General features: G+C 32.2%; 1 protein-coding gene across 2 annotated transcripts in view; it reads right to left on the reverse strand.

Moving 5' to 3' along the window:
• The window catches only part of LOC145288042 (L-threonine 3-dehydrogenase, mitochondrial-like), a 128675-nt gene that overhangs the window by 20837 nt on the left and 93869 nt on the right, over positions 1-13969 (reverse strand). For both annotated transcript variants that reach the window (XM_080136059.1, XM_080136060.1), the window contains exons 5-6: positions 11702-11917; positions 4803-4909 (exon numbers count right to left, since the gene is read on the reverse strand). In XM_080136059.1, coding sequence (XP_079992185.1) covers positions 4803-4909; positions 11702-11917 — 323 coding nt within the window. The remainder of the gene's footprint in view (positions 1-4802; positions 4910-11701; positions 11918-13969) is intronic.

The following is a 13969-nucleotide window of genomic DNA, read 5'->3' on the forward strand; positions in this document are numbered from 1 at the left end:
TCTGCCCAGTTCCTGATTTATCTTGTTCAGGGATGCGAAAGGGAAGTTGCATTTTTTTTTTTTTTTTAAACCAGTGGGATGCCTGGTTTCAGCTTAAAATCTGCAGCCATTTTTGTACATCTCCCAAGGTCAAGAGTGAATACATCTGGGAATTCTTCCTTAAAGCTAGTTATTAGTTTCTTAGTTTCCGCTGGGCAGGCTTCTATTTTTTGCAAAGTGTGGAGATAGAGAAGTCTCATAGGTTAAACTCATCCATCCAATCATGTTCGAACGTTTTCACTATTTTTTAATACATATATTTTGAGCTTTTTAGTTTCTCCCAGCAAGGTGATGTTGGTGATTAATTCACCCTCAAATTAATTATGGTGCCAGTGACAGCTTTTGCCATTCAATGGGTTCTTAGCATAGTAGGTTTTCGTAATTTCTTCCACGTTTTGAAGCTTAATATTGTAAGATCCGATCCACTGTTTAATTGAAATTTAATATCCATGCCAAGAATTTGGCCATTATGTATTTATATAGGTTTCTTCTAAGGCATCTCAGGTTATGGTTACACATACTCAGCTTTTGTTCTGATTCTTCCTGCACTGAGAACTTTTATGTCCCATTTTATTACATAGAAGAAATTTTCTTGTAAAGTATGAGCAATCCTTGACCCAGTGTTTACCACCACATCTGAAACAAGGGCTCAGTGCTTTTGGCTTCTCAGGCTTTTGGGGATAAATTTGTGTGTACTGTCATATTGTTGGTCATCAGGTTTTTCTTGGTTACTTTTTTATATTTGTGATGCCCGTTTCGATATTTTTTACATCTTTTTTTTATTATTTCCATTTTTTGACAATCTTAAGTCAATTTTTGCAGTGTCAAGTTCAGTTCATTTTCTAACTTCGTTAGAACTCTGCGCCTGATTTCCGCATCTTTTCCTGAGGTTAAACCTTGTGCAAAAACTAGGCATTTAAAATTACCTTCTGTTAATTCCGATATCGTAATTTTTGTTGCCATTATCGTCTTTGGTCATATTTAAGCATTTCCATCTCTTATGGACAAGAGACATTCTGGGGAAGAATAGTTCTGTTAGCAGATTTACCGTCTCATTGAATGATAACTCTGTGGTTTTTGTGGCAAGATGAAGTCCATGAATTTGTCGTGTTCAATCGTTTGAAGCTTACGTAGTAGCAGTCGGGTCTTCTTTTGGTCAGACCAGTCACCCCAGTCGATATTAAGAAAGTCTCCATATCTCCTGAAATAATCTGCAAATGATTTTTCATCTTCTTCATACTTGAAAATATTTATTGCGGACCATATCGTATTTTAGGAAAAAGCTAAATCATTTTTCGCATGCATATTACTCTTCAAAATTTGCGTCAGCAGTTCCTCTGTCGATTGTTGATGCTCGGACGATTGTTTTTGATGTTCCATTGATTGTCTTTGATGTTCCATTAGTTGCTCGGACCATTATTTCTGTAATTCAACTTGTTGTTCCTCTAGCTTTTGTTGATGGTGTGTCATCATTTCCTGTTTTTCTTCCTATTTCTCCAATAAGTCCTGGTGCATTTCTTTCTGTTCGATTTGCTCTTTCTTTTTTAATCTCGTCCATCAGGAACAAGACTTTTGTAGTTCGTCCTTTTTTTTCTCTCTTTTTCCAAATACCAGGCAGAATAAAGATTATTTTCACATTATTTGAAACAGTTGGGAAAAATATGTTTCAAAATAAAATGTTTGTTGCACTTGACAATTTTAAGACGCTTGCATTTTCTTTCTTTGGACAAAAAGAAAACAGCTATTCAAAAAAAGAAAAAACAAATATATATATATATATATATATATATATATATATATATATATATCAACCTTTTACTTTACCTTTTGTTTACTTTTAATTATGCTGTTTAACCGACACAAAATAAATGCACTCAGAGGTGCAAAAATTGTTTATATTTTTTCCTTTAGCGTAAAAAATTGTCAAAGAGAACAGTTAAAATTTAAAAAAAAAATAAAAAAAAATTATGTATATTTTTTCTAGGGTGAAAAAAACAATAGAATAAAGACGTTTTTTTCTTCTAGGTCATGCAGAGAAAACAACAGCGACAATTATTTTTTTAACACTCAACACAATAAGAAGATAAAGAATTTAATCTTTTTTTTTTTTCGTTTACAACTTTTGATATGTATTTTTCCGGTAGGATGGGCCAACACAATTTGTTCTTTGTAAAAAGATTTTACTTCCAGTTTCTCGTCTTGTGCTTATCCGGTTCTGAATTTTTTTTTTTCTTTTTTTCGGGGTATTGGGTTTTACCCAGTTAATTTTTTTTAAGTCAATTAACAGAGTTGTTATTTTATTGGTTTGGGATTACTGTGAGAAAAAAATTCTTTCTCAAATTCTCGTATTGCCAGTGTTATGGGAACACTGGTTTATTAAATTCCTTTTCCTTTCATGAGTTGTTGAATCCTCTGTGGCCAGTGTTATGAGAACACTGGTTTATTACTGTTGAACTCCTAAGGCATTACGGTTTTGGTGTGAGTGCATTTCTCGAATCCTTCTGCCACCAGTGTCATGGCTCTGAATTAACCACAATAAAAACAGAACAACAGTGGAAGACAAGACGTGTATTAATAAAACAAAACTACTCAGATGCTAATTATCAATTTTTTTTTAATAAGGTTTATTAAATTAAAAGCCAAACAATTTTGGGGCAATAATTTAATAATAAAAGAAATAAATATACAAAAATAAATATAAAAGTGCAGGGGTGAAGTTGAAAAAAATTAAATTAATGAAATATATCATTTAATTAGTACAGTTAAAATTCATAAAATATAATTAATCAATAAAATGATTATAATATGTAAGGAAGATAATACAGTATACTTTTAAAGCGGAATAGCGTTCCTTTGCATTAAAAAGAAAAACAAACATAACGAAAAATTAAGAATCTCTTATATTAATGAAAATAAAAGATAAATTAATTTTAACTAAATTGTATTAATTAATAGAAGATTTTGATCGTATGTGGATATAAAGTTACATAGTTTTTCAGTTTTTATTAAGATTTATTCAAAACAGAGAAGAATAGTTACAGAGAAAGATTATTTTTGAATATATGTGAGAGAGAGAGAGAAAGCCAGCCAGATAGATAGATGGATAACAGCACTGGGAAAGCAATCAGATATGTGTGCATCCTTTTTCTTAGAATTCTTTCGAGCTAAGAGAGACAGAAAAGACCTGGCCAGAAAATCATGTGATTTCATCGACTTCTGTTGAGATGACTTCTGACCTTTAAAGAATAACGGTTGGAGGTGGCAGAGGGCAATGTATGTCAGCCGTTGCATTTTCACTTTCCGAACGTGTGTAAAACATTCACACACGTTTTCCACCTTGCAGCAGCTAAACAAATGTCTATGTTAATAAAACAGATGTTTCAAATGTTCTCAAATTTTTTTATTTCAACTCGTTGCTCTTTCTATAATTCACATCATTTCAAATTCATCTTTTATCTTGGTGCTTTTTTTTTTTACCTTTTTTTACTTGGGAGTCACCACTTATAAAGGTCCAAAAGCCACTTGAGGATAAGGGTTAATGAATGTAAGGTGGTAGTATAGTAATCGTTAATGATATAAATTGAGTAGAATTTATGAGGACGGCTCAACAAAACTTGTTTACATTGGACTTGCAGGCTACCATGTTGTATTCAACTGGGAAGCAGGCCAGCGGAACAGTGTTCCACAGGCGAGCAGTTTTGGAAAAGAAACTTTGTTCATGAAATCTGCATTTAGATTTAGGCACATATAGAGAGTGGAGGAAATAGTTTATAGTAGTTGTAGTTAGTCGAGTGTTTTTTTGTGGAAGTTAAGCAAGGAGGAACCATAGATTGGAGTTCAGTCGAACGCTTGCTATGAAAATAACGATAGTCTTATATATTTTATATCCTTCCTCAAATAAGCCGAATACGAATTTATTTCTTATTTACTAGAATTTAACTCTCATTTTTCTCATCTTAAATACGTTACGTATGTGTATGCCTCAATCAAGTTGTCCTATCTTTATCAAGAAATTAAAATTGGTAGCCATAATTGAAGTCGTAATATTTGTTCTTAGATGTGCGTACTGTGGACATTGTTTTTCATCGTATTGTTCATGACACACTGATAAACATGAGAATGCTATTTGCGTTACTGATCTCTAACTATAATCCTAACCAAGTAGTACGATAGGGCGAGATTAACAATCTGTAGTATATTAAAGAACAAAGATTTGTTAAAGGAGAAATTGATGCAATTAAAATACAGGTTTTATGTGGCAAGAAAAGACCTATTTATTTTTAATTTAATTTAAATCATTACAATAAATGAATAAATAAAAACAATAAACCGTTTGTTTTATTTATTAAGAAAAAAACAAAACTGGGAAACATTTTCACGGTAAGTAAGGAAAGTTGCAAGGTAAGGTACCGTGGAATTTCTATGAAATTCTGCTTACTAAATATGAATACATAAAACCATCAGACTCAATAGTCCAGCTTATTTTATGGTATATCAACTCTTGGATTTAATGACAAAACAATCCCTATTGTAAACAACTAATTGAGCACAAGTTGCTATTGTACCCATGCGTTTCCCAAGGATATTACAGTATATGTGAGTGAACTAGATCCAACTAGATTTGTATTTGGCATTTTTCGCAATTCTATGTGAAAGGCGATCCCTCTATAAAAATGATTGAATTCAACATTCAATAGTCCATAAAATAGTTGAAAGATTGAAAGGTGCTTTTAAACAAAAACAATGCAAACGTATACACAAACCTCTCCAAGTAATTCTCCATGAACTTTTGACACACCATAGATTGTCCGTGGTCTCTGGATTGTGATATCAGGAGTTAGAGTCCGAGGTGAATCTGGGCCAAAAGCACCTGAGAGGGAATTAAAAAAAAAACATAGATAAAAAGAATTCCAACTTCCTCTCTCATTTATATATATATATATATATATATATATATATATATATAAATATATATATATATATATATATATATATATTCAAGCATGTTTGATTGAACATGGCAGAATTATTCCTTTTTCTGTTTTTTTTTGGGGGGGGGGATATCTTTTGTTTAAGCCTCAAAGAAAAAGAATAAGAAAACGACGACAACAACAATTGCTCCTGACAACGATCGGATGTACTGAGAGAAAGCGCTTGGAAAGAATATAGCTGAACAACAACTTTTGGGTGTTATTGTATACAACATGCCAGCTGAAACAAAAAAGATCGCTCGGTGAATTGAAAAGATATCCAGAAAACTCTGAAAAAAAACAACTTAATCAGACGTGCTTGACTAATGACTTGCTACCAATACGTAGGTAGAGCTAGTTAGTAAGTTATAAAATATATATGGCGATTAAGCTACACTGAATATTCTACGAACTGGGAACTCAAGGAAAGCAGACATCCGCCGGTAGTTGAATGGAAAATAATAAGACAAGCTACCACATGTAGGGACCTAGAAGAGCCATGTAGATTATGCCTTCATGAAAAATTTGCTATCCTGTACTTTAAAGAACCCCAACATCTATTAAACTGTAGAAGAGAAATAGCAAACAATTGTGTTCACAAGATAAAATTTACTCTAGGATAGCGATACAAAATAGTTTTAAAAATAAACAAAAACAATAGAAAATAAACAAATAAATAAATTAAATAAACATGAATATACATAAACGATCACACATATATGTATGCATATATATGTATATATATGTGCATATATGTACGTACACATATATATATTTATATATAAACCAACATTAAAAAAAACATTAACCTAGATTTAAAACAGATCAAGAAACTAAATATCCAGACTAAATAGAGCACACACAAAGGAACAGGTCAAGCAGAGGTCAAATAGGCCTTTGTCCGATAAGTGCATGCTCATTGGCTGATAGGAAGGGCGCGGTGGATACTAGAAAGCTGATTGGCTAACTAAAATCTCAATAGAAGGTGCGTATATAAAAACGACAAACAACCGCAAAATTCGCGCATAAGCCTGAAGAGTCCTAGAGTGGATGAAATGCGGAACATTCAGTGTAGCTTAATCGCTATATATATTTTATAACTTACTATATATATATATATATATATATATATATATATATATATATATATATATATATATATATATATATATATAGACTTATATGTAATTATACTGAGTTCGTGAAATTCAGTAAATTTTCATATACCAATGAGCTTAAGCCAAAAATGGTTGACTTAAAAAGTAAGCTACAAAATTATCAAATTTTATAATTGAGCATTAATATACTGTAAGCAAAAACAAGACTTTAAAACAAGGAAATATACTTTTTGTTGCCACCAACACCTTGTTTTGAAGTCTTGTTTTTGCTTACACAGTATATATATATATATATATATATATATATATATATATATATATATATATATATATATAGCAAAAACTCTATATTCCAAATTCCTTTTTATAAAAACAGTAGAACATTTTTTTTAAAATGACGGTGATGAGTTGAAATACATGTTAGTATGGCCCAACCAAATAATCCAAATATAATGATAAAATAATCAATATTAAATCTTTAGTTATAACATTTTACATTCATAAAACAAATGTAGATAAGTAAATTTATTGGACATAAGAAGAGTACTTAAAAATATGTATAAGATTTAATTTTAGTATATTCACGTTCAATAGATTATTTTAAGCAAAATATATTTGTTTGAAGCTAATTTCAATTTCTTAATCTAAGTAGGTCTATCAGGTAATTATTAAGTTGAATATAATGAATATTTAAGATTATACTTGTAATTTATAAAAACACGTAAATAAATATATTACTTCACATTGAAATTTGTTTAAAATATCGCAGTTTAAATAAAAAAATAAAATAAATAAATGAAAATAAATTTTAAAAAAAAAATCAATATAAAATGGGAGAGTGGAAGTGGAAACAAAAATAAATTAGTGAAATATAACCTTTTCTTAGTGCAGTTAAAATTCATAAAATTTGATTAATCAATACAAGGATTATAATATGTAAGGGAGATAATACAGTAGACTTTTAAAGTGAAATAGTGTCCCTTACACGAAAAGGAAAAACAAACATAATGAAAAATTAAGAAATCTCTTATTAGGTTGGTGGAAAAATAATTCGTTTTTGACGTTCAACTTATATATAAAAAACATTTTTGCACCCACCTAATATTAATGAAAATAAAAGGCTAATTATTTCTAACTAAATTATATTAATAACAGAAGTTTGTTTAAACGTAGAAATATACCTAATAAAAATATTTGATTAGTGTATTAATTAGGTTAAGGCCAAACATGTTTAGATTATATGAAATAAGTTAAATAGTGTAAACAAATTCTATGAATTTAGTTTTGTATAAAAAAAAAACTAAATACACATATTCTAGATTTAATCCTTGTTAACATTAAGTCAATAAATATTAACTATTTATAATTAATAAATTAAAAAAAGTTATTATAAAAGATATTTTAAGTTTAAATTATAACAATGTGATCACATTATACTAATACATTGGTAATGCGTGAATCAAAGGTGGTGTAAATATGCTAAATCACGATTTTGTTTTCGGATTTATGTAATCTTGTCCATGTTTTTTTTTGTTTTTTTTTTAAATTTTATTTTAAAGTTAATGAGTTCTTATTCTCCTAATAAGTCAGTGTGGAAAGTATTTAAAAATCGACATAATAATTATATGATTGTTTCGGCGCTATGAAGCAGGAATTGAACATTTTAATATGCTGCAAGAAACACCTTAGAATTTGGAATATAGACTTTTTGTCATATATAGTCCTGGTCAAAATCATAAGACCACTTAAGAAAGTAAGCGTTTACGCATAATATCGAATTTTTAATCAAACAAATGGTTGAAACCATTGCCAAAAGGGAAAATATGATGGAAAAAAATGAAATCTGCTTCATTCGAAACCTTAACCCTGATCTAATAATTATTTAAAAAAAAAAACAAACATTTTCACCTGGTCAAAATGATAAGACCACTGATAATTTATCTAACAAAAGACAATTATAAATTACTAAAAATGGTCTCAGTATTTAGTATAGCCTTCATTATTACGAATTACTTCAAAAATTCTCTTCGGCATGCTTACGACTAAGTTTTTCATCAGTTGTGAAGGAATTTTATCCTATGTACTGAAAACTGAATCAGAAAGTTCCTTTATCGATGCAATTTCATAATTTGATAATTGCTCAACATACTCAGAGACTAGTCCTATTTTTTAAATGAAGAAACAGAACATTAATTATAATGTTATAGATACTCTATACAATATAAATCAAACTGTTTTTCTTTTTTTACCCTAACTTGAAATTAAATTGTGTTTTCTTAGGTTTAGTTTCGTTCATATTGTGTGTAGAAGTACAAAGTTATATTGAAGTATATATATAACATTTAAATTGTTCGCTGTTGACATTTAATTGATCGACATTATATATATATATATATATATATATAAGACCTTCCAAAGGGCGAATTAACCCTTTTTCGGGGTCAACGGCCAACTAGCACCGTGTGTGTTTGTGTGTATGTATGTGTGTGTTGGGGTGGAGAGGACTCCCGTAAGCTGTGGTGAAGGCAACGTTTCTAGGAGAAGCAAATCTCTGATTTAAAAAAACAAAGTGGGAGACCAGTACCCGCATTACGCTGGTCTACAGTTTAACTTGTTGCTGGCTATCTTGCTCTTGCTTGTTGCTGAATCTCAACATTTTCAGCCGAGAGAGAGACTTAGCTGTTGTACAAAGCTAAGATTCTGTAACATCATCTGTTTATAGATACTCCTTCAGGCATTTGTCTATTAAAATGGTCCTGTGGCAATGGAAGTTATTTTGGGGCTTATGGACTTTAAGTGTCTGAAGGAGTGGCACTCGTCTGACAAGACGTTGCAATCATCATATATATATATATATGTCACATGTTGAGACTATACATATGCACAAAATGGTCTAAACTTAAAAGCACCGAGTAATGAGATAAAGCTGTCAAAACTGATGTTGCCGGAGGTGAATAGGTCACGTGATTGACCTCACAGCTGTCAGGATTGAAACTCCTTCTAGAGAACAGGTCAATATAAACAGGTGAGGCAGAAGAGAATGTAGTTAGTAAAAAAAATGGCAGCAGCCACAAGTCACCGCTGAATCCGTCATTTCTTGCTCCCACCTCCATCTACCACTTGAAGCATGCACATGAAGCTAGAAATCAAATAATTTTATATTTTTCTAAGAAACGAATTTGTGTTGGGAGTTTGTTTTTTTTGGCTGATGAGAAACTACTATTTTTCAACTGGCTACATCACGTATAAACCAATGTGTAGTGTCAATTGAAATAAAAATATTCATGCTCTCACACAAGTAACTGATTACACTGATTATTTCTCTTTTAACCGGGTAATCAATTACTTGTGTAAGAGCATATATATTTTATTTCATCAATACATTCAGTTTCATGGAAACATTCGAAACTGCCTGCAGAGCTATGAATACCAAATATAATCGATCAAGTGATATTGTGATAGAGTAACACACTATAAGCTTTGAGTCATGTAAGAGAAAGACAGTCTAGGTTATATTATTATATATAATCTGTTAACCTACAATTACTTTTGGGTTGATCCTATTTATGATTTGGCATTCCTGAACAGCTTAGCCTACGTGACAGAAACCAACAGATTTTTTTTTTTGTGTATGTCATCATTTAAGTCGACCAATCACATCTTAGCAATGTGTCATATCAGCAGCAGCTGGCAAAGCAAGCACATATCTTTACTCATTCACTCATTTAGAAGCCTTGCCCTTGAGCCTTGAAGCTCAATGAAATTGCCTCCACTGACTAGCCTTTTTTTTACAAATCATTGGTAGGCCTCACTGTGCCATAGTCAACAGCAGCAGCATTTTTCCCCTTCGAATTTCAGATAGACATTATGGCAGCATGTCATCACTACAATCATGGCAATAAATCCAGCAGCAGTGGGAGCCTTTTCATTTTGAATCTTTACTGGATAGAATCGCATTTTCACTAACACAATGATGGCAATCAATAGCAGCAGCAGCAGCAGCAGCAGCAGCAGCTCTGCCTCCTTTTTCTACAGCATACCAATAATGACTGTCATTATAATACCTATGGTATTTTTTACATTAGGTCCACCTCCACAATCTTCTTTAAAATGACGACTTATTTAGGTTTTAGACTATGCTGAATAAGAAAATTATAATCACTATTGTTGCAGCAATTATGCAGCTATCATCAAATCATCATCAGCAGCAGCTTTTTCCCGAGCTAGCCAAAGTTCTACAGCAACTAGTGAATAAACTTTCTTCTCCTTTTTCCCATCATCATCATCATCATCATCATCATCATCATCATTATCTAGCCAACCAACCAGCTACCCAGCCAAAGTTCTACAATAACTATGTCGAAAAAAACGACTCCCAACAAAAAGACCAAAGAATATTACGACCAGAATAACACAATGATACAATAACAGTTTATCATCTTTTCTATCTAAAAAGCATATTCAATAACAAAAAAAAAAAAATACGCTGAATAAAAATAGTAGTAGTGGCCCATGACTGGGAGCTCCAAGAAAGCGGATACTCAAGAATAGTTGATAGAAAAATAATAATAAGCTAGTACATGAAAAAATTTAAATGATCCATGTAGACGTCTAAATGAAAAAATTGAAATTTCAAACATTAAACCTATTAAATTGTAGAAATGAAATAGCAAACAACTGTATAGTTAGATTAAACTTTAGAGTAACACTGTAACAGAGTGTGGATGCACGTATGGTGGCTATATACAAATTTTGAGCCATGTGCAAAATGACGCCATGGTAAGAAAGAGAAAAACTGTGAAAAGAAGCGCACATTCAAGAAAACAGAGGTCAGAGAGTAGGATCATGATCACCGTTTATTTGGAAAAGTAACTAGAAATAAATGTTGTTACAAAAAAAGGAGTCGAGTTATTACTTGTCCTATGTTCCTTGCAAGATTTTTTGCTGCAAGGTGTTGGGACCTGGGTGTGTACATATTAATACGCGTGTAAGCGTGTAGCATTACAACAATACATAAAACATAAAAATAAATAATAATAATTATCAAATAAAAAACTAAACTAATCCAACACCTAAATTAAAAATAAGAAAAAGGTACACCAAGCATGCATGCGTTAACACAAAGTCATCTATTAATTCAATACATTCACAAAAAAGGGGTGAGTTACTCTTCTTCAAAACAGAACTAAGGGTGAGAAAATAAAAGTTAGCCAAGCCTTTGTCTAACAGAAGCCCTGCTATTGACTAATGGAAACATTAACCAATATGCGTGAATAACAATGCATTTTTGCCTGATGAATCTTTACAGGGATGAAACATGTAAAATTCTGTATGGCTTAATTGCTATATATATTTCCATAACTTAGTGCATTGCTCCACTTATGTATTGAGCACTGTTGAATTAAATACTAAAAATCGATACATAAAATATTATATCTCCTTATAGCATTTTATTTGGATACATGAAATAACAATTATATCTACATATTGGATAAGTAAAAGCCTAGAAAATACTGTTTGGTCAAATTCATAATTGTGTGATTTTGTTGAGTATAAAAGTTAAGTTTAACTTACCAATAGTGCTGGGGAAAAATAAACGAAGATTGTATTGCTTAGCTAATTCCAAAATATTGTGGACTCCCTCTATGTTAACCTTCATGGCAAGGGGGACATTTGTTTCACCGATTGCACTGAGGAGAGCGCTGAAATGAACGATGCTGTCAACTTGATGAGTCACAACGATTTCTTGTAGATTTTTGAAGTCTAAAATGTCAGCATATATATATGGTCCTAAAATAAATGAAAACAAACATATTATTAGTGAAACAGATTTCAAATATCACAGATTCACATGATAAAATGTAATAACAAAGTGCATATCTTCATTTAAACAAACAGCCACATTATTGTATTGTTTAGGTCATTCAGTTCTATCTTGAGTACTCCTATTTACTCCCCGCAATGGCAGTTAGACCAAGGACAGAATAGATTACAGGGTGGAATGATGAAATTGCCACCCAAGAAAAGATGACATGATTCCATTTTTGTTTGATGAAAACCAGTTTTCTTTTTTTGTTGTAGACCATCTACTAGTTGGCCAGTTGTGTACAATTCCCAAAAGCGATAAGAGCCTTCTATCATGTCTGAAGGTGACACAATGTTCAATGAGTGAGATTGGAGATGCGCCACTGTACAACTCATGTTCTCTATCAATCCAAGTTATAACAATAGGACTATTGCCAGCACCCTAAAAATGCATCACTGGATTGCCACGAATAATAGGGATGTGACCAAGGTGATGAAAACAAAGTTTCCGGCTACAGTTATGGTCTTTGGTGGGGTTCCACAAGTAAGGACTACATCATGAAGCCTCACATCTTTGAAGTTGACTTGAAAGTCAACACCAAAGTGTACCTGGATATGCTAAAGAGTGTGATGATCCGCTGGTGCAATCAGGTGGCCACTGGCAGACCCTGGGTGTGGCAGCAGAACTCAACGCCAGCCCACAAGTCCAAAGAGACCCAGGCTTGGCTTCAGAAAAAATACAAGGACTTGGTACCCTACTCCTACCGCCCCCCCCCATTCTCTCCCGATCTGAACCCGCTTGGCTACTTCATTTGGTCATACAAGGAAAACATCACCAATATGACCTCCCACAACACCAAAGCCAGCTGGATCACGGCCATCCGCTGAGTATTTGCTGAGCTTCCACTGGTGCTTGTGGAAAATGCATGTTCTCAGTTCTGGACTAGTATCGAGGCGGTCATTGAGACGCATTGAATAAATGTCAGCTCTACTACATAATCAAGTTACCTGAATTGATTTTTTTCAATAATTTTAAAAATAAAGCTGTAATGTTGTTTTCTTTAGGGTGACAACTTTATCGTTCCACCATGTAAGTGTAGCATCAGAACAGACACTAGACTTTGTTCCTAGCCAAAAGGCCAAAAAGTATCTTGAGTGTTAGTCTCACAATATTTCGGACGATGCAACCACTGACCTTCTTTAAATGTATTTTGTCGAACTCAGGAATCTTTCTGTCAAACTCGGAAAACTGCATAGAATTTGGAACGAAACCCTTTATTTAATGCATAAGGAACCGTGGAGTAACGGATAAATTACTATGCAAAATTCAGTTGCAAATGACACTCTTCTGAAGGTTGAAGGTTCTAAGAATACATTTGCAAATTACTTAAGCTTTCTATCTAGTCATGGCTGCCAGAACGAGAGCATTGAATTAGATAACAAGTCATAATAATCCAAACAATACAAACTGTCAATCCTGATCTGAAAAATTCAAAAGCTACATGATTATTTTAAATGCTGCAATACTCTATACGCCATAAAGAGTATTTCACCATGTAATAACATAATTGGCCAAGATCACAGTGTAGTATCTGTTCTGATGCTACACTTCACCTTTTCTGTCCTTGGTCAGTGGAGAAGAAATCCTTCATGACTGGGATAATTTTAATTTTTGTTCCTATTCAAAGTGCTCCTTTTTGGGGAGCTGGATATTCCCCACATTAAAAACCGACCTTGTGTCTAACTAAGTAAATACGAACATAGTTGTATGTTTTATTTTTAAAAGCTTCCAAGATGCTTAAATCACATTTTGAGAAAAATTAAATCGAAATACATGTTTTGTTGTTAAGAACATGGACTAATGTTCTTAATCTCTTAAAAATGAAACAATTCACATGGCGCCAATAGAGTATCCCTTGTCATTTTACTTAGATATCGATGACAAAGAATAAAAGAAATCACATAGGATGAGATAAAATGGGAAAACGAAGATCTAAAACTCAAGAATACATCTCAACGTTTTGCCCAATTGTTACA

This window comes from Euprymna scolopes, chromosome 11 (genome assembly GCF_053919585.1).
Source record: "Euprymna scolopes isolate OS-2025 chromosome 11, ASM5391958v1, whole genome shotgun sequence".
Taxonomy (NCBI): domain Eukaryota; kingdom Metazoa; phylum Mollusca; class Cephalopoda; order Sepiida; family Sepiolidae; genus Euprymna; species Euprymna scolopes.